This window comes from Anopheles nili, chromosome 2, assembly GCF_943737925.1.
Source record: "Anopheles nili chromosome 2, idAnoNiliSN_F5_01, whole genome shotgun sequence".
Taxonomy (NCBI): domain Eukaryota; kingdom Metazoa; phylum Arthropoda; class Insecta; order Diptera; family Culicidae; genus Anopheles; species Anopheles nili.
In genome coordinates, this window is record NC_071291.1 from 49,226,110 (window position 1) to 49,247,597 (window position 21,488).

At 39.2% G+C, this 21,488-nt stretch overlaps 2 protein-coding genes across 2 annotated transcripts; one reads left to right on the top strand and one right to left on the bottom strand.

The window, feature by feature from the left end:
- Positions 1-4,054: 4,054 nt before the first annotated feature.
- On the bottom strand, positions 4,055-7,687 carry LOC128724908 (uncharacterized). Its single transcript, XM_053818632.1, has 3 exons — positions 7,661-7,687; positions 7,400-7,449; positions 4,055-4,307 (listed from the first exon to the last, which is right to left on the bottom strand). The coding sequence occupies exons 1-3, from the start codon at positions 7,685-7,687 to the stop codon at positions 4,055-4,057; spliced, it is 330 nt and encodes a 109-aa protein (XP_053674607.1).
- A 1,703-nt stretch (positions 7,688-9,390) lies between these two features.
- LOC128724919 (uncharacterized) lies at positions 9,391-20,949 on the top strand. Its single transcript, XM_053818644.1, is given in 3 exon segments — positions 9,391-9,765; positions 11,292-11,323; positions 20,553-20,949. Coding segments are annotated over 3 exon segments (804 nt in total).
- Positions 20,950-21,488: the final 539 nt, after the last annotated feature.

Consider the following 21,488-nt stretch of genomic DNA (forward strand, 5'->3'; position numbering starts at 1 on the left):
TTTTATTTTCTCTCAATTTCCTGATTCTCTCTGATTCTATCTACTATTTGACTACTCCCCCCCCCCCCACCCCTTTGACACATATTTCCCATACTTGAAATTATTCTCCTTGCTACTAAATTCATCTTTTTTTCCTGCGCTCGCGTTACAGGATTCGAACCCAGAATACTTGGTATAGAATTTCAACGTTTTGTACATACGCCCAAAAATTAAATTATATCTTGCTCGTCATGATGCTAATAAATACTCCTTATTCTTCGGACAGAAGTTGTAAAGGAAATAATTTGTTTCTGATAACATTGTGATAGAATGATAGCAAGCTTGTTGTTGTTTCTTTTTCTACTATCCTATGAGGTTTTATTTACTTTGTCTTTTCATAGAATAGTCGACGCTCAAATATTAATGTGAGCTCATATGACATACGCCAATTATTGGCGGTTCCACAAATAATTAAGACTAGCTGATAAACCCGATTTCATTCGGGTCGACGTAGTTTGAGGAAAAATAAAGGGGCATTTTTTCGTATGCTTGGGTAATTCAATTTTTTGATGTGCATTTTATTTTTTTCTTATTTAGTTGTATTCATTCTATAAACGTTATTCTCAACCGCGTACACCCGGGATAAGGTGCCCTTTCACGGTTCGGAGAAGGAAATGTCTTCCAATCAATGTGAATTGCAGTTTACTTTAAGTTTAGACTTAAGATAATAGTTATAAGCAATACGGCCTGGCCGTCATTAATGAATAAAACAAAAAATAAACGTTATTCCTAGCTTCGTCTTTGAAGGTTTTCTATTTCAATCAATTCATCTCTCGCTGGTCCTCTAGGCATATCCCTTCCAATTGGTTGTACCTGGCTTTTTCAAAATATCGTTCACTGTTTTATAACAAATCGAGCCTTTTAACCATCTTAGCTATGAAGAAAAGGATTTTTTTCAAGAAAAGGATTTTTTTTATAAAATCCTTTCTTCTCTTGTTTTTTCACAACTTCCATTTAGCTTCATAATCTTTCGCATTTTGCACGTCATCAAATTAGTAAAACATATTTTTTATGCCTTGTGTTTTCCTCTTTAATTCTTTCGGAAATACTTTTTTATACAGTATCATTTGTCTTGGATCCGTCACATAAATTTATTTACATAGCAATAAGGAAATGTAGCATGTTGTTCCATCCTGAGCATGTATGACGTTTAAAATCTTTATACTTTTCTAACACTTATTCTTATTTTGTCACTCAAGCTACCTGAAAACAGTTTTCCATTTTCCTTTATATTTGATCTGTATTGCTGTTCTCTTTCAAAACTTCATTTCATGTTTGTAATCATTACGCTCTGAAATCGATATTTAAATTTATTACACCAACCACATTTCCAACGCTACTCAACACAATTAAAAACTGAATCTTACTGAATCACGGCATAGCGCTATGTGTTGCAAAATATTGTACACTTTTAAATGTAAACATCCATGAGAAGAAAATGAGTTGACTTTCTAAGCCCAGTTTAGTGTCTAAATAAATTTTTGAAGAGAGAAAAGTTGCAGGAAACTGGACTGTTTGTTGACGACTTTACATTTTTGTTAATTTCTTTTATTCTGATAATGGAAATTCCTTTCCCGACCATAATGTAAAAGTCACTTGTAAAAAAGAATAAACAAAAAACCATTTTTATCATTGAGCGATATTTGAACATAACAATAAATTAGATTTCCATTCACCCATTTCCGCATTGCAGAATATGATATTTTATAACTTGTTGTATAGACTGTGTTAAGGCGTACATGAAAAGTTGTTGTTAAATTTGACGATATTTGTTACTTTGGGCCTTTTTTTTTCAATATTCCGAGCAGGGATTGTATGCCCTTCCACGAATTTGTCTCCAACCGGGAGAGCTGCAACGTCCCATTCTAATTTTCCAGTAAATATTGACATTTTTATGAATTTGCCTCAATTCATTTAAATCAGGCATGATTGCCATGCTTGACCATATTTTCCAATACTCTAATAGGAAGAGCTCGTATGGGAGCTCTTGTTTTTAAAATTTTGTGTAAACAGAATCATCCTCTCCTAAAATCATCCGGACCAAGCTTTATTGCTATGACCGAATTATTTTCTTGGTAATACAGGCAGGAGGTTCTTTGGAAACCTCCCTTTGTTTCCCACTGGCGTAAATAAATCTTCGTCGCGTTATGAATAGGAAGAAGCATTTGTAGCGTGTTTCAATCGAATTGGATGCCATGTGTATTTTTCAATATTTTTTATGTATTTGGTAGAGGGAGAGGGACAAGCATTTGGTTATCCGCTTGTAGAACTGAAATTTAGAAAGTCTTTGTATTAAATGATAAAATTATAGTTGATTTCGACTACATATGTACTTCAAAGTGATATTTTATGATTTGTTAAACGGGGTAGGGGTGGGGGTGGGGGGGGTTGTATGACAGCCCCCCTTTGTTCTTCATTGAAGAGGCTGAAATTTTGCCGGGGTTGATTTAAGCTAATATAACATCTATGTACCAAATTTCAGCCAAATCGGGCGCCATTTATAATTTTAAGCGGATAATATTCATTTTTTATAGGGGGAGATTGTATGGGAGCCACCCTTTGTTCCTCATTGAGATGGCTCAAATTTCGCGAGTATAACTGTTTAGTAATGAAACGTTTATGCATCAAGTTTCAGCAAAATCGGGCAACGCCTATAATTTTAACGGATAATATTCACTTTTTGGAAGGGGGGGTTGTATGGGAGCCCCCCTTTGTTCTTCATTGAGGAGGCTGAAATTTTGCCAGTATTTGTTTAAAGTAATAAAACATCTATGTACCAAATTTCAGCTAAATCGGGCATCATTTGTATTTTAAAATGAATATTCGCGAATTGGGGTTGTATGGGAGCCCCCCTTTTGGGGGGCTCTAAAAAAAACAAAAATCAAACGCCTAAATCCGAGGCCATTATGCACCTATGTACCAAGTTTGATGCAAATCGGTTCAGTGGAAACCCCATTGAAGCGCGCGCATAGGCACATATATATATATATATATATATATATATATATATATATATATATATATATATATATATATATATATATATATATATATATATATATATATATAGATATAGATATATATATATATATATATATATATATATATATATATATATATATATATATATATATATATATATATATATACAAACATTCTCTTTTATTTATAAGATTTGGTCCCAAGTTCGATGCTGTTACCTTGAGTTCCGTTATTACCCGTATACTTTTCAATAGTTTTGCCGATGATGAACGGGTCGGTTGGTAGTTGTTGATTTGTGCTTGGAGCAAGGACGAGGAATAGTAGGTCCCCGTTTGCGTTGTTAAGATCCATCCACTTTGGAACGGGTCTACTTCTTCCGCTTTGACCCAGAGGGGGGTAGTCCCTCCTGGGATCATGCGGGTCCGACATCCTGTCGGTCCGCCTCACTCTCCTTGTTCTTTTTTAGGATGTTTTCTCTCTGGTATGTCTTCTTCTTCACTATGCGGGAAATACTGTGTGTTTTTGTTCTTCACTATTACACTGGCTGTATGTCACGCCCACTTATTTTGGTCCACCGTTTTTTACACTTTTGAACTTAGGCACAAAGCCACTCCCACTTTCTTTTGTTTTCTGCAAAATTAGGCAAAGGAGGAGCTAAGCTAAGCGTCAACGATAAACATATGCTGTGTGATAACATCCAGGGCCATCGATGCAATTCTGTACTCCGTACGCGTTTTGGTTGCCTCACCCCATCTTCCCCCCTCTTCCTCTCTCCCTCTCCTTCGTGAACAGCTTTTTTTTGTTTCACTTTTCATTTTTCAGACAAAATACACCCGATGCGTGGATCCGATGCATGTTTAGCTGCAAAGAACTATGTTTCACTATATTCCCCACCCGCAACCTCCCTTTCCCTAGGTGTCGGGAAGCTAGACCTCAATTCTTTTCAATAGACAATTGATGGTCCTGAAAAGGACCGTTTTTTGTGGGACCCAACAGACTGACCGACCGACCGACCGACCGATCGACCAAACACTTAAGCACGCTCGCCACGGATACGACGCGCCAGCTGGATGTCCTTTGGCATGATGGTAACACGCTTGGCGTGAATCGCGCACAGATTCGTGTCCTCAAACAGACCGACCAAGTACGCCTCGCTGGCCTCCTGCAGCGCCATCACGGCCGAGCTCTGGAAGCGCAGATCGGTCTTGAAGTCCTGGGCGATCTCACGCACCAGCCGCTGGAAGGGCAGCTTGCGGATCAGCAGCTCGGTCGACTTCTGGTAGCGACTGGCATTTCAGAGACAGTTTCAACAAACAGCAACGAAAGATTGAAACCAACACTCTTTTCTCTGAAATGCGCCAAACATATTACAAACACCACCACCACATTTACACAGATGGCTCTAGCCACAACAACACAGCGGGCTGTGGAAATTATTCCAAATTTGACAAAATCGCCATCAAACTGCCAGAACATACATCATCCTTTTCTGTCGAAGCAATAGCCATTATCATTGCAATAGCAGACTGCCTACGTTCCGACAAACCATCTGTCATATTCACAGATAGTGCCAGCGTACTCTCTGCTTTAGAACACGGCAACTCTAGAGACGCTAACATCCAAAAGCTCGAACAACTTGCACAGGAATCCACAGTATCCTTATGTTGAATTCCCAGCCATGCAAACATTCGAGGGAACGAAAAAGCAGACCTCTTAGCCACTAAAGGCAGAAATAAAACCCATACAAACCACCCAGTGAGACAAATAAGGTTCATTTTGCCGTTAAGCAGCGCTGAAGTCGATGCCCCTTAAGAGTATATTTTCAGTCGTTATGCAGCGCTGCTTAGTGGCAACTTGGAGCTAAATGTAGCATCGCAGCTGCTTAGCGGCAACCGTTTTTTAGTATAGAGCGCTGCTTAAGTCCTAAAAGTAGCATTCAGACAAAAAAAAATTTTTCGCTCTCTCTTATTCTTGCTTTTATTTTCTCTCAATTTCCTGATTCTCTCTGATTCTATCTACTATTTGACTACTCCCTCCCCCTCCCCTTTGACACATATTATATTTCCCATACTTGAAATTGTTCTCCTTGCTACTAAATTCATCTTTTTTTCCTGCGCTCGTGTTACAGGATTCGAACCCAGAATACTTGGTATAGAATTTCAACGTGTAGTACATACGCCCAAAAATTAAAATTGGCCCGTCATGATGCTAATAAATACTCCTTATTCTTCGGACAGAAGTTGTAAAGGAAATAATTTGTTTCTGATAACATTGTGATAGAATGATAGCAAGCTTGTTGTTGTTTATTTTTCTACTATCCTATGAGGTTTTATTTACTTTGCCTTTACAAAGAATAGTCGGCGCTCAAATATTAATGTGAGCTAATATGACATACGCCAATTATTGGCGGTTCCACAAATAATTAAGATTGAGGAGTATCCCTCTGAAACACGGATTAATCCTGGACGGCCAAGCAAGCTGTACTCTTGCATCGTACCGAGATAAAATTAATAAAAAAAAAAAGAGTGAGCTATTGCAAAATTAAAAATATCTGTTGCAATCGTTCAAACATTTGATGCCAAATTCCGTACAGAAAATTAAAACATTTGCCATGCCTTATAACATGCCAGATAAAACAGATAAACATGCCTGATAGCTTTGTAATGCTGAAAAACAAAACAAACTCTTACTCCTAAATCGATTGGTTGTAGAGGATCAGGTGTAACTACATCATCGATAATATTAACATTTTGAATATGTAAATTGCCGATGGCCTTTTATGATGTTTGTCATAAGAATCTTTACTGAAATCCTCATCGGTTCTTTAAAATGCTAATAATCCTTTGAAAACAACAGTCCGAAAATCATGGCGCTATTTCCTATCGCAGTTTCAATTCATTCATCCATTCTTTGCATTAAAGTATGCTACGACATTCTTTAACTTAATCCCTTCACAGTTTTATTGTTATATATTGTACAGTTATATTGAACGTGCACCTACTGATTTGCCCGAGCAGTGCTCGGGCATTTCTGTTTTTCGTTTAATCTGCCTCATTTGCCTTGCGCGCTGTTATTTCTTCATTTTTTATGAGTATGTATAGATTCTCCATAAATATATGTTATGTGATTTTTTTATTTTTGTTAGTAAAATAAAAAAATACTTAATAAATAATTAATAAATAAAAAATAATTTTACTTCCGGGAACGGTCAGTCGAGATTCGAGCTCGGTACTTTCGTGTGTAGGTGACGCACGCCAGCGCTTCGTACCAATATTGTCCTTCATTAATTTCAGTCATAACTAAACACCGAGATTGCAGATCTTTTAGCACGATTTTGATTATTTTCGGAAATATACAATTGTTTATATCTTTTAAAATAGCTAAAATTTTTCTCACGCAATTGCGAGATTAATTTGTTGTAAGTGTCCAGTAACGCAAACAATCTGTTGTCAAAAAAAATGCAAAGAATGGATGAATGACGCAAATCGAATTGCAAAACACTTCGTTCACATCACTGCTGCTGGAACCTGAACTAGTGTTTTTTTCGGCGTCCCAAATTGGTTCAAATAAATTAGAACCAAGTTCTGATTAAAAATTACATTGTGATTAATCTTACATCATTTCTTACGATAAAAATGTCACATTAACAACAAGCATTTACCTATTGATGTTCTAAATACCTTTTCATTAGTAAGACCTTCAACAAATAAGACAGATTTAGCCCTGTTATGGAAAACAAGTCCTTTTTCCTTTTTGTCGTATAGATTTCAATTTTATAATACAGTCTGCTTTCACTACTGTAGATACACTGAGGCCTACACTCGAAATACTGATTCAAAATTAATGTTTTTTGTAACAAAAAAATTTCTCTTTTTTTCACTCTTTAATTAAAAATTTTCTACACAAGATACGGTATATTCGTTATGGCAATATTGACTGAGAATTGCACATTCTGTTGCTGTTCAATATAACTCAGCGCTTCAGGTCGCCAAATGGATACTCCTAAGCAGCTAGTGGCTGCTTAAGAGCTGTCGGTTGCTACTAAGCAGCGCGCGGCTGCTTAAGAGCTGCCGGTTGCTACTAAGCAGCTAGTGGCTGCTTAAGAGCTGCCGGTTGCCACTAAGTAGAACTCGTGGCTGCTTAAGAGCTGCCGGTTGCCACTAAGCAGCGCGCGACTGCTTAAGAGCTGCCGGTTGCTACTAAGTAGAACTCGTGGCTGCTTAAGAGCCGCCGGTTGCCACTAAGCAGCGCGCGGCTGCTTAAGAGCTGCTGGTTGCTACTAAGTAGAACTCGTGGCTGCTTAAGAGTTCCAAGTCGCTAAATTTCCACCTTGAAGTGGCATTTTGGTGGCGAATCGCCGCTAAATCCCCTAGCAAGCTGAATTTGTCTCACTGGGCACGACCCAATAACCAGGAAAGATATACAGAACTCAACCAATCAAGCAATAGCCAAAAGCTGGGAATACACCTGGTCCAACCTACAACAACCACTATTAAGAAAAATAAAAACAACTACAACACCCTGGCCTGATACTAATAACAGCAATGATCAAAAAACTCTGTCCCGCCTACGCATCGGCCATACACGGCTTACACACACACACATATTAGATCGAGCGCCTCCGCCACTATGCAGTTACTGTGGAGTTTCTATTACAGTCCAACATATTCTTGTGGACTGTCTAGGATTCTCAAGGCACCGTACCTCCTGCCTTCTTGACCCACAACTGCACAAAATATTATATCCGGATAAAAAAAGCGAAGCGAAATTACTTAAATTCCTACGGCTCACCAATCTAAAGCAGCAAATATAACCACATCACAGCTGCAAAGCCAAACAACATCGGAATATACGGAACTTTAGAGGCGAATGTAGCCACGCCGGCTCAAAGTCTCTATAAAAATACACAAAAAAAATTGATAATGTGTATGTTGGTAAATGAAATAAATTATTCTCATTATTATTGACATTATTTTTCTTATTATTGGTGTTATTAATTGATGCATGGAACAGTTGAATTTTATCGCAATGGTCGTAAAGCGGTATTTATCGGTAGTAGAGGTTGCAAAAATTCACTAAAATAGTAAGCTAGAGTAAAACCACTCATTTTTGGTTGTTTTTGTTGGTTTTCGTGAGTTTTGGTGTGAAAATGTGTGTAACCTAATTTGCATGAAAATCGTAAAAAAGCGGTATTTATCGGTGATTAAGCGTTCAGAAATTCAGTAAAATAGTAAATTTAAGTAAAAACACTCAATCATGGGTTTTTATGTTGGTCTTGGTGGGTTTTTGTGTGCAAATGAGTGTGAACAATTTTCATGAAAATCGTAAAAAAGCGTTGTTTTTCAGTGTTGGATGGTTGTAAAAAATGTACTTAATTAGTACGTCAGCACTGCGATACGGTGCTTTAGTTTTTTTGTGGTTTTTTGTAGTTTCTCGTCCGCACGCCAGTGTACGTAATGGGCAAAGAAATGATAAAAACGCAACATATATCGCTGCAGAATGGTTGTAGGCAATGCGGCGATAATTATCATGCAACAATTTGCGCACGGGAACGCATTTCTGTTGAATTTCTGGTCATCTGGTCGATGTGGACAGCACCCAAAAAAATCACCATGCAAACGTCAAACGGCACTAGCATAAACATAGGGTGGTTTTGTTTTTTACATTTCGCCACTGTGTGTGACAATTGTATTGATTGTATGGAGTGGCAGCTTGGATGTACGGCATCGATGCTTAGGACCACCGGTGCTTAGGACCAAACAAAGTTGTGATTGCCAATGCCAATTGAAGCTGAACGAAGCTGAAGAAGAAGCTCAAATTCTCTGTGCGCCTGGGTGCCGAGCGGCTAGTATGGTATGGTATGGTATGGTATGTATGTTGCAGATTAGGTTAGACGAATTCGTGCTTTTATTTGTAGGGGCCGGTAAACGATAGTGAAACGACGGCGAACCTTTCCTTACATGCAAGGAGCATCAGAGCAGATTACACAAACCACAAGACTGACTGAATATTGATTGTATGGCAGCTGACTGAATATTGATTGATTGTTTTGTACACAGGACTTCAATGATCGGGCCAGTAAAGAAGAAGAAGATTGATTGGGTTGTTTCACATACAACCGAAGACTGCTCTATAAAAGGATTCCCCGTAATCCATGGCCATCGAACATTGATATCCCGCGAAATTGTATGACAAAACAGCTAGACCTGCTGCCAACTCAACACCGTAAGCGTAACGGTCGACGCGTGGTTAAGAGGATATCGCACGTGTTCACCACACAGATCATACACGTTTGTTCTTGGGAAATGGTTGGCTCAACCACAAGCCAACGAACGGTCAAAAGCCCGCGGCTTTGCTAGAGCTTTCTATATGACTTGAACCGGAGGAAAGGCTCCCCGCAAGCAGCTTGCCACCAAGGCAGCGCGCAAGAGTGCCCCGGCCACTGGTGGTGTGAAGAAGCCCCATCGTTACCGCCCCGGTACGGTCGCGCTGCGCGAGATCCGTCGCTACCAGAAGTCGACCGAGCTGCTGATCCGCAAGCTGCCCTTCCAGCGGCTGGTGCGTGAGATCGCCCAGGACTTCAAGACCGATCTGCGCTTCCAGAGCTCGGCCGTGATGGCGCTGCAGGAGGCCAGCGAGGCGTACTTGGTCGATCTGTTCGAGGACACGAATCTGTGCGCGATTCACGCCAAGCGTGTTACCATCATGCCAAAGGACATCCAGCTGGCGCGTCGTATCCGTGGCGAGCGTGCTTAAGTGTTCGGTCTATCGGTCGGTCGGTCGGTCGGTCAGTCTGTTGGGTCCCACAAAAAACGGTCCTTTTCAGGACCATCAATTGTCTATTGAAAAGAATTGAGGTCTAGCTTCCCGACACCTAGGGAAAGGGAGGTTGCGGGTGGGGAATATAGTGAAACATAGTTCTTTGCAGCTAAACATGCATCGTATCCACGCATCGGGTGTATTTTGTCTGAAAAATGAAAAGTGAAACAAAAAAAAGCTGTTCACGAAGGAGAGGGAGAGAGGAAGAGGGGGGAAGATGGGGTGAGGCAACCAAAACGCGTACGGAGTACAGAATTGCATCGATGGCCCTGGATGTTATCACACAGCATATGTTTATCGTTGACGCTTAGCTTAGCTCCTCCTTTGCCTAATTTTGCAGAAAACAAAAGAAAGTGGGAGTGGCTTTGTGCCTAAGTTCAAAAGTGTAAAAAACGGTGGACCAAAATAAGTGGGCGTGACATACAGCCAGTGTAATAGTGAAGAACAAAAACACACAGTATTTCCCGCATAGTGAAGAAGAAGACTTACCAGAGAGAAAACATCCTAAAAAAGAACAAGGAGAGTGAGGCGGACCGACAGGATGTCGGACCCGCATGATCCCAGGAGGGCCCAGTGAGACAAATAAGGTTCATTTTGCCGTTAAGCAGCGCTTAAGTCGATGCCCCTTAAGAGTATATTTTCAGTCGTTATGCAGCGCTGCTTAGTGGCAACTTGGAGCTAAATGTAGCATCGCAGCTGCTTAGCGGCAACCGTTTTTTAGTATAGAGCGCTGCTTAAGCGCTGCTTAAGCCCTAAAAGTAGCATTCAGACAAAAAAAATTTTTTTCGCTCCCTCTTATTCTTTTCTTGCTTTTATTTTCTCTCAATTTCCTGATTCTCTCTGATTCTATCTACTATTTGACTACTCTCCACCCCCCACCCCCCACCCCTTTGACACATATTATATTTCCCATACTTGAAATTGTTCTCCTTGCTACTAAATTCATCTTTTTTTCCTGCGCTCGTGTTACAGGATTCGAACCCAGAATACTTGGTATAGAATATCAACGTGTAGTACATACGCCCAAAAATTAAAATTGGCCCGTCATGATGCTAATAAACACTCCTTACTGTTCGGACAGAAGTTGTAAAGGAAATAATTTGTTTCTGATAACATTGTGATAGAATGATTGAACATGAATGATTGAATGAACATTGTGATTTATTGTTATACTAGCAACAGAAGCTCCAATCAACGTTTTCAAAAATCAATTAATTTTTAGATTGAACAATGCTTCAAATTACGAGCACAATACACCATTCAATGGATTTCATAGACACACATTTGATGAACCAGAATTTACTAAGACGTTTCTGACGGCAAAAATGAAAGAATTTCTAAATCCCAATTTAAGAAATGGTATATTATGCAGTGAACAAACAATGGGAATAATTCAAGAAAATTTTAAGGATTTGTATAATCCTAAGACAATGAATATTCGATTTACTCAGAAAATTGTAGAAGATTTGAAAGAAGAGGAAACGCAATTAGAAAAAATAAAAGAGATTCATAATTTCGCTCATAGAAACGCGAAAGAAAATTCCCTACAATTTATTAAAAAATTTTACTTTCCCAGTATGCGAAAGGTCATACAGAATTTCACTAAAACATGCGAAATTTGTACTACCCAAAAATATGATCGAAATCCTCAAAAATTTATCCCAGTGAAAACACCAATTCCTACATATCCTGGTGAAATTGTGCACATAGATATTTTCGCATACAATGCACACTTTTTATTTATTTCATCACTAGCTGATAAACCCGATTTCATTCGGGTCGACGTAGTTTGAGGAAAAATAAAGGGGCATTTTTACGTATGCTTGGGTAATTCAATTTTTGATGTGCATTTTATTTTTTTCTTATTTAGTTGTAATCATTCTATAAACGTTATTCCTAGCTTCGTCTTTGAAGGTTTTCTATTTCAATCAATTCATCTCTCGCTGGTCCTCTTGGCATATCCCTTCCAATTGGTTGTACCTGGCTTTTTCAAAATATCGTTCACTGTTTTATAACAAATCGAGCCTTTTAACCATCTTAGCTATGAAGAAAAGGATTTTTTTCAAGAAAAGGATTTTTTTTATAAAATCCTTTCTTCTCTTGTTGTTTCACAACTTCCATTTAGCTTCATAATCTTTCGCATTTTGCACGTCATCAAATTAGTAAAACATATTTTTTATGCCTTGTGTTTTCCTCTTTAATTCTTTCGGAAATACTTTTTTATACAGTATCATTTGTCTTGGATCCGTCACATAAATTTATTTACATAGCAATAAGGAAATGTAGCATGTTGTTCCATCCTGAGCATGTATGACGTTCAAAATCTTTCTACTTTTCTAACACTTATTCTTATTTTGTCACTGAAGCTACCTGGAAACAGTGTTCCATTTTCCTTTATATTTGATCTGTATTGCTGTTCTCTTTCAAAACTTCATTTCATGTTTGTAATCATTACGCTCTGAAATCGATATTTAAATTTATTACACCAACCACATTTCCAACGCTACTCAACACAATTAAAAACTGAATCTTACTGAATAACGGCATAGCGCTATGTGTTGCAAAATATTGTACACTTTTAAATGTAAACATGCATGAGAAGAAAATGAGTTGACTTTCTAAGCCCAGTTTAGTGTCTAAATAAATTTTTGAAGAGAGAAAAGTTGCAGGAAACTGGACTGTTTGTTGACGACTTTACATTTTTGTTAATTTCTTTTATTCTGATAATGGAAATTCCTTTCCCGACCATAATGTAAAAGTCACTTGTAAAAAAGAATAAACAAAAAACCATTTTTATCATTGAGCGATATTTGAACATAACAATAAATTAGATTTCCATCCACCCATTTCCGCATTGCAGAATATAATATTTTATAACTTGTTGTATAGACTGTGTTAAGGCGTACATGAAAAGTTGTTGTTAAATTTGACGATATTTGTTACTTTGGGCATTTTTTTTTTTCAATATTCCGAGCAGGGATTGTATGCCCTTCCACGAATTTGTCTCCAACCGGGAGAGCTGCAACGTCCCATTCTAATTTTCCAGTAAATATTGACATTTTTATGAATTTGCCTCATTTCATTTCAATCGGACATGATTGCCATGCTTGACCATATCTTCCAATACTCTAATAGGAAGAGCTCGTATGGGAGCTCTTGTTTTTAAAATTTTGTGTAAACAGAATCATCCTCACCTAAAATCATCCGGACCAAGCTTTATTGCTATGACCGAATTATTTTCTTGGTAATACAGACAGGAGGTTCTTTGGAAACCTCCCTTTGTTTCCCACTGGCGTAAATAAATCTTCGTCGCGTTATGAATAGGAAGAAGCATTTGTAGCGTGTATCAATCGAATTGGATGCCTTGTGTATTTTTCAATATTTTTTATGTATTTGGTAGAGGGAGAGGGACAACCATTTGGTTATCCGCTTGTAGAACTGAAATTTAGAAAGTCTTTGTATTAAGTGATAAAATTATAGTTGATTTCGACGACATATGTACTTCAAAGTGATATTTTATGATTTGTTAAACGGGGTGGGGGTGGGGGGGGGGGTTGTATGACAGCCCCTCTTTGTTCTTCATTGAAGAGGCTGAAATTTTGCCGGGGTTGATTTAAGCTAATATAACATCTATGTACCAAATTTCAGCCAAATCGGGCGCCATTTATAATTTTAAGCGGATAATATTCATTTTTTATAGGGGGAGATTGTATGGGAGCCACCCTTTGTTCCTCATTGAGATGGCTCAAATTTCGCGAGTATAACTGTTTAGTAATGAAACGTTTATGCTTCAAGTTTCAGCAAAATCGGGCAACGCCTATAATTTTAACGGATAATATTCACTTTTTGGAGGGGGGGTTGTATGGGAGCCCCCCTTTGTTCTTCATTGAGGAGGCTCAAATTTTTCCAGTATTTGTTTGAAGCAATGAAACATCTATGTACCAAATTTCATCCAAATCAGGCGTCATATAAAATTTTAAGCGGATAATATTCATTTTTAGAAGGGGGGGTTTGTATGGGAGCCCCCTTTGTTCCCCATTGAGATGGCTCAAATTTTGCGAGTATTGATTTTTAGTAATGAAACGTTTATGCACCAAATTTTAGCTAAATCGGGCATCATTTGTATTTTTAAATGAATATTCGCGAATTGGGGTTGTATGGGAGCCCCCCTTCTGGGGGGCTCTAAAAAAAAAATCAAACGCCCAAATCCGAGACCAATATGCACCTATGTACCAAGTTTGGTGCAAATCGGTTCAGTGATTTAGATTTAGTGATTTAGTGATATAGATTTGTTAGATGGGGGGGGGGGGGTAGAGGTGGTTTATATGGGAGCCCCCCTTTTTTCTTCATTGAGGAGGCTGAAATCTTGCCAGTATTTGTTTAAAGTAATAAAACATCTATGTACCAAATTTCAGCCAAATCGGGCGTCATTTATAATTTTAAGCGGATAATATTCATTTTTTGAAGGGGGGGTTTGCATGGGACCCCCCCCCTTTGTTCCCCATTGAAATGGCTCAAATTTTGCGAGTATTAGTTTTTAGTAATGGAACGTTTATGCACCAAATTTCAACAAAATTGGGCTACGACTATAATTTTAAGCGAATAATAATCACTTTTTGGAAGGGGGGGTTGTATGGGAGCCCCCCTTTGTTCTTCATTGAGGAGGCTGAAATTTTGCCAGTATTCGTTTAAAGTAATGAAACATTTATGTACCAAATTTCAGCTTAATCGGGCATCATTTGTATTTTTAAATGAATATTCGCGAATTGGGGTTGTATGGGAGCCCCCCTTTTGGGGGGCTCTAAAAAAAAACAAAAATCAAACGCCCAAATCCGAGACCATTATGCACCTATGTACCAAGTTTGATGCAAATCGGTTCAGTGGAAACCCCATTGAAGCGCGCGCATAGGCACATATATATATATATACATACAAACATTCATTTTTATTTATAAGATATATTGTACAGTTATATTGAACGTGCACCTACTGATTTGCCCGAGCAGTGCTCGGGCATTTCTGTTTTTCGTTTAATCTGCCTCATTTGCCTTGCACGCTGTTATTTCTTCATTTTTTATGAGTATGTATAGATTCTCCATAAATATATGTTATGTGATTTTTTTATTTTTGTTAGTAAAATGAAAAAAAGCTTAATAAATAATTGATAAATAAAAAATAATTTTACTTCCGGGAACGGTCAGTCGAGATTCGAGCTCGGTACTTTCGTGTGTAGGTGACGCACGCCAGCGCTTCGTACCAATATTGTCCGTCATTAATTTCAGTCATAGATAAACGCCGAGATTGCAGATCTTTTAGTACGATTTTGATAATTTTCGGAAATATACAATTGTTTATATCTTTTAAAATAGCTAAAAAAAATAACAGGGCTAAATAGTTCTGATTAAAAATTACATTGTGATTAATCTTACATCATTTCTTACGATAAAAATGTCACATTAACAACAAGCATTTACCTATTGATGTTCTAAATACCTTTTCATTAGTAAGACCTTCAACAAATAAGACAAATTTAGCCCTGTTATGGAAAACAAGTCCTTTTTCCTTTTTGTCGTATAGATTTCAAATTTATAATACAGTCTGCTTTCACTACTGTATATACACTGAGGCCTACACTCGAAATACTGATTCAAAATTAATGTTTTTTGTAACAAAAAAATTTCTCTTTTTTTCACTCTTTAATTAAAAATTTTCTACACAAGATACGGTATATTCGTTATGGCAATATTGACTGAGAATTGCACATTCTGTTGCTGTTCAATATAACTCAGCGCTTCAGGTCGCCAAATGGATACTCCTAAGTAGCTAGTGGCTGCTTAAGAGCTGTCGGTTGCTACTAAGCAGCGCGCGGCTGCTTAAGAGCTGCCGGTTGCTACTAAGCAGCTAGTGGCTGCTTAAGAGCTGCCGGTTGCCACTAAGTAGAACTCGTGGCTGCTTAAGAGCTGCCGGTTGCCACTAAGCAGCGCGCGGCAGCTTAAGAGCTGCCGGTTGCTACTAAGTAGAACTCGTGGCTGCTTAAGAGCCGCCGGTTGCCACTAAGCAGCGCGCGGCTGCTTAAGAGCTGCTGGTTGCTACTAAGTAGAACTCGTGGCTGCTTAAGAGTTCCAAGTCGCTAAATTTCCACCTTGAAGTGGCATTTTGGTGGCGAATCGCCGCTAAATCCCCTAGCAAGCTGAATTTGTCTCACTGGGCACGACCCAATAACCAGGAAAGATATACAGAACTCAACCAATCAAGCAATAGCCAAAAGCTGGGAATACACCTGGTCCAACCTACAACAACCACTATTAAGAAAAATAAAAACTAATATAACATCTATGTACCAAATTTCAGCCAAATCGGGCGCCATTTATAATTTTAAGCGGATAATATTCATTTTTAGAAGGGGGGGTTTGTATGGGAGCTCCCTTTGTTCCCCATTGAGATGGCTCAAATTTTGCGAGTATTGATTTTTAGTAATGAAACGTTTATGCACCAAATTTTAGCTAAATCGGGAATCATTTGTATTTTTAAATGAATATTCGCGAATTGGGGTTGTATGGGAGCCCCCCTTCTGGGGGGCTCTAAAAAAAAAAATCAAACGCCCAAATCCGAGACCAATATGCACCTATGTACCAAGTTTGGTGCAAATCGGTTCAGTGATTTAGATTTAGTGATTTAGTGATATAGATTTGTTAGATGGGGGGGGGGGGGGGGTAGAGGTGGTTTATATGGGAGCCCCCCTTTTTTCTTCATTGAGGAGGCTGAAATCTTGCCAGTATTTGTTTAAAGTAATAAAACATCTATGTACCAAATTTCAGCCAAATCGGGCGTCATTTATAATTTTAAGCGGATAATATTCATTTTTTGAAGGGGGGGTTTGCATGGGACCCCCCCCTTTGTTCCCCATTGAAATGGCTCAAATTTTGCGAGTATTAGTTTTTAGTAATGAAACGTTTATGCACCAAATTTCAACAAAATCGGGCTACGACTATAATTTTAAGCGAATAATAATCACTTTTTGGAAGGGGGGGTTGTATGGGAGCCCCCCTTTGTTCTTCATTGAGGAGGCTGAAATTTTGCCAGTATTCGTTTAAAGTAATGAAACATTTATGTACCAAATTTCAGCTTAATCGGGCATCATTTGTATTTTTAAATGAATATTCGCGAATTGGGGTTGTATGGGAGCCCCCCTTTTGGGGGGCTCTAAAAAAAAACAAAAATCAAACGCCCAAATCCGAGACCATTATGCACCTATGTACCAAGTTTGATGCAAATCGGTTCAGTGGAAACCCCATTGAAGCGCGCGCATAGGCACATATATATATATATATATACATACAAACATTCATTTTTATTTATAAGATATATTGTACAGTTATATTGAACGTGCACCTACTGATTTGCCCGAGCAGTGCTCGGGCATTTCTGTTTTTCGTTTAATCTGCCTCATTTGCCTTGCGCGCTGTTATTTCTTCATTTTTTTATGAGTATGTATAGATTCTCCATAAATATATGTTATGTGATTTTTTTATTTTTGTTAGTAAAATGAAAAAAAGCTTAATAAATAATTGATAAATAAAAAATAATTTTACTTCCGGGAACGGTCAGTCGAGATTCGAGCTCGGTACTTTCGTGTGTAGGTGACGCACGCCAGCGCTTCGTACCAATATTGTCCGTCATTAATTTCAGTCATAGATAAACGCCGAGATTGCAGATCTTTTAGTACGATTTTGATAATTTTCGGAAATATACAATTGTTTATATCTTTTAAAATAGCTAAAATTTTTCTCACGCAATTGTGAGATTAATTTGTTGTAAGTGGCCAGTAACGCAAACAATCTGTGATCGAAATATTTACATCACATCACTGCTGCTGGAACCTGAACTAGTGTTTTTTTCGGCGTCCCAAATTGGTTCAAATAAATTAGAACCAAGTTCTGATTAAAAATTACATTGTGATTAATCTTACATCATTTCTTACGATAAAAATGTCACATTAACAACAAGCATTTACCTATTGATGTTCTAAATACCTTTTCATTAGTAAGACCTTCAACAAATAAGACAAATTTAGCCCTGTTATGGAAAACAAGTCCTTTTTCCTTTTTGTCGTATAGATTTCAAATTTATAATACAGTCTGCTTTCACTACTGTATATACACTGAGGCCTACACTCGAAATACTGATTCAAAATTAATGTTTTTTGTAACAAAAAAATTTCTCTTTTTTTCACTCTTTAATTAAAAATTTTCTACACAAGATACGGTATATTCGTTATGGCAATATTGACTGAGAATTGCACATTCTGTTGCTGTTCAATATAACTCAGCGCTTCAGGTCGCCAAATGGATACTCCTAAGCAGCTAGTGGCTGCTTAAGAGCTGTCGGTTGCTCCTAAGCAGCGCGCGGCTGCTTAAGAGCTGCCGGTTGCTACTAAGCAGCTAGTGGCTGCTTAAGAGCTGCCGGTTGCCACTAAGTAGAACTCGTGGCTGCTTAAGAGCTGCCGGTTGCCACTAAGCAGCGCGCGGCAGCTTAAGAGCTGCCGGTTGCTACTAAGTAGAACTCGTGGCTGCTTAAGAGCCGCCGGTTGCCACTAAGCAGCGCGCGGCTGCTTAAGAGCTGCTGGTTGCTACTAAGTAGAACTCGTGGCTGCTTAAGAGTTCCAAGTCGCTAAATTTCCACCTTGAAGTGGCATTTTGGTGGCGAATCGCCGCTAAATCCCCTAGCAAGCTGAATTTGTCTCACTGGGCACGACCCAATAACCAGGAAAGATATACAGAACTCAACCAATCAAGCAATAGCCAAAAGCTGGGAATACACCTGGTCCAACCTACAACAACCACTATTAAGAAAAATAAAAACAACTACAACACCCTGGCCTGATACTAATAACAGCAATGATCAAAAAACTCTGTCCCGCCTACGCATCGGCCATACACGGCTTACACACACACACATATTAGATCGAGCGCCTCCGCCACTATGCAGTTACTGTGGAGTTTCTATTACAGTCCAACATATTCTTGTGGACTGTCTAGGATTCTCAAGGCACCGTACCTCCTGCCTTCTTGACCCACAACTGCACAAAATATTATATCCGGATAAAAAAAGCGAAGCGAAATTACTTAAATTCCTACGGCTCACCAATCTAAAGCAGCAAATATAACCACATCACAGCTGCAAAGCCAAACAACATCGGAATATACGGAACTTTAGAGGCGAATGTAGCCACGCCGGCTCAAAGTCTCTATAAAAATACACAAAAAAAATTGATAATGTGTATGTTGGTAAATGAAATAAATTATTCTCATTATTATTGACATTATTTTTCTTATTATTGGTGTTATTAATTGATGCATGGAACAGTTGAATTTTATCGCAATGGTCGTAAAGCGGTATTTATCGGTAGTAGAGGTTGCAAAAATTCACTAAAATAGTAAGCTAGAGTAAAACCACTCATTTTTGGTTGTTTTTGTTGGTTTTCGTGAGTTTTGGTGTGAAAATGTGTGTAACCTAATTTGCATGAAAATCGTAAAACAGCGGTATTTATCGGTGATTAAGCGTTCAGAAATTCAGTAAAATAGTAAATTTAAGTAAAAACACTCAATCATGGGTTTTTATGTTGGTCTTGGTGGGTTTTTGTGTGCAAATGAGTGTGAACAATTTTCATGAAAATCGTAAAAAAGCGTTGTTTTTCAGTGTTGGATGGTTGTAAAAAATGTACTTAATTAGTACGTCAGCACTGCGATACGGTGCTTTAGTTTTTTTGTGGTTTTTTGTAGTTTCTCGTCCGCACGCCAGTGTACGTAATGGGCAAAGAAATGATAAAAACGCAACATATATCGCTGCAGAATGGTTGTAGGCAATGCGGCGATAATTATCATGCAACAATTTGCGCACGGGAACGCATTTCTGTTGAATTTCTGGTCATCTGGTCGATGTGGACAGCACCCAAAAAAATCACCATGCAAACGTCAAACGGCACTAGCATAAACATAGGGTGGTTTTGTTTTTTACATTTCGCCACTGTGTGTGACAATTGTATTGATTGTATGGAGTGGCAGGTTGGATGTACGGCATCGATGCTTAGGACCACCGGTGCTTAGGACCAAACAAAGTTGTGATTGCCAATGCCAATTGAAGCTGAACGAAGCTGAAGAAGAAGCTCAAATTCTCTGTGCGCCTGGGTGCCGAGCGGCTAGTATGGTATGGTATGGTATGGTATGTATGTTGCAGATTAGGTTAGACGAATTCGTGCTTTTATTTGTAGGGGCCGGTAAACGATAGTGAAACGACGGCGAACCTTTCCTTACATGCAAGGAGCATCAGAGCAGATTACACAAACCACAAGACTGACTGAATATTGATTGTATGGCAGCTGACTGAATATTGATTGATTGTTTTGTACACAGGACTTCAATGATCGGGCCAGTAAAGAAGAAGAAGATTGATTGGGTTGTTTCACATACAACCGAAGACTGCTCTATAAAAGGATTCCCCGTAATCCATGGCCATCGAACATTGATATCCCGCGAAATTGTATGACAAAACAGCTAGACCTGCTGCCAACTCAACACCGTAAGCGTAACGGTCGACGCGTGGTTAAGAGGATATCGCACGTGTTCACCACACAGATCATACACGTTTGTTCTTGGGAAATGGTTGGCTCAACCACAAGCCAACGAACGGTCAAAAGCCCGCGGCTTTGCTAGAGCTTTCTATATGACTCGAACCGGAGGAAAGGCTCCCCGCAAGCAGCTTGCCACCAAGGCAGCGCGCAAGAGTGCCCCGGCCACTGGTGGTGTGAAGAAGCCCCATCGTTACCGCCCCGGTACGGTCACGCTGCGCGAGATCCGTCGCTACCAGAAGTCGACCGAGCTGCTGATCCGCAAGCTGCCCTTCCAGCGGCTGGTGCGTGAGATCGCCCAGGACTTCAAGACCGATCTGCGCTTCCAGAGCTCGGCCGTGATGGCGCTGCAGGAGGCCAGCGAGGCGTACTTGGTCGGTCTGTTCGAGGACACGAATCTGTGCGCGATTCACGCCAAGCGTGTTACCATCATGCCAAAGGACATCCAGCTGGCGCGTCGTATCCGTGGCGAGCGTGCTTAAGTGTTCGGTCGATCGGTCGGTCGGTCGGTCGGTCTGTCTGTTGGGTCCCACAAAAAACGGTCCTTTTCAGGACCATCAATTGTCTATTGAAAAGAATTGAGGTCTAGCTTCCCGACACCTAGGGAAAGGGAGGTTGCGGGTGGGGAATATAGTGAAACATAGTTCTTTGCAGCTAAACATGCATCGGATCCACGCATCGGGTGTATTTTGTCTGAAAAATGAAAAGTGAAACAAAAAAAAGCTGTTCACGAAGGAGAGGGAGAGAGGAAGAGGGGGGAAGATGGGGTGAGGCAACCAAAACGCGTACGGAGTACAGAATTGCATCGATGGCCCTGGATGTTATCACACAGCATATGTTTATCGTTGACGCTTAGCTTAGCTCCTCCTTTGCCTAATTTTGCAGAAAACAAAAGAAAGTGGGAGTGGCTTTGTGCCTAAGTTCAAAAGTGTAAAAAACGGTGGACCAAAATAAGTGGGCGTGACATACAGCCAGTGTAATAGTGAAGAACAAAAACACACAGTATTTCCCGCATAGTGAA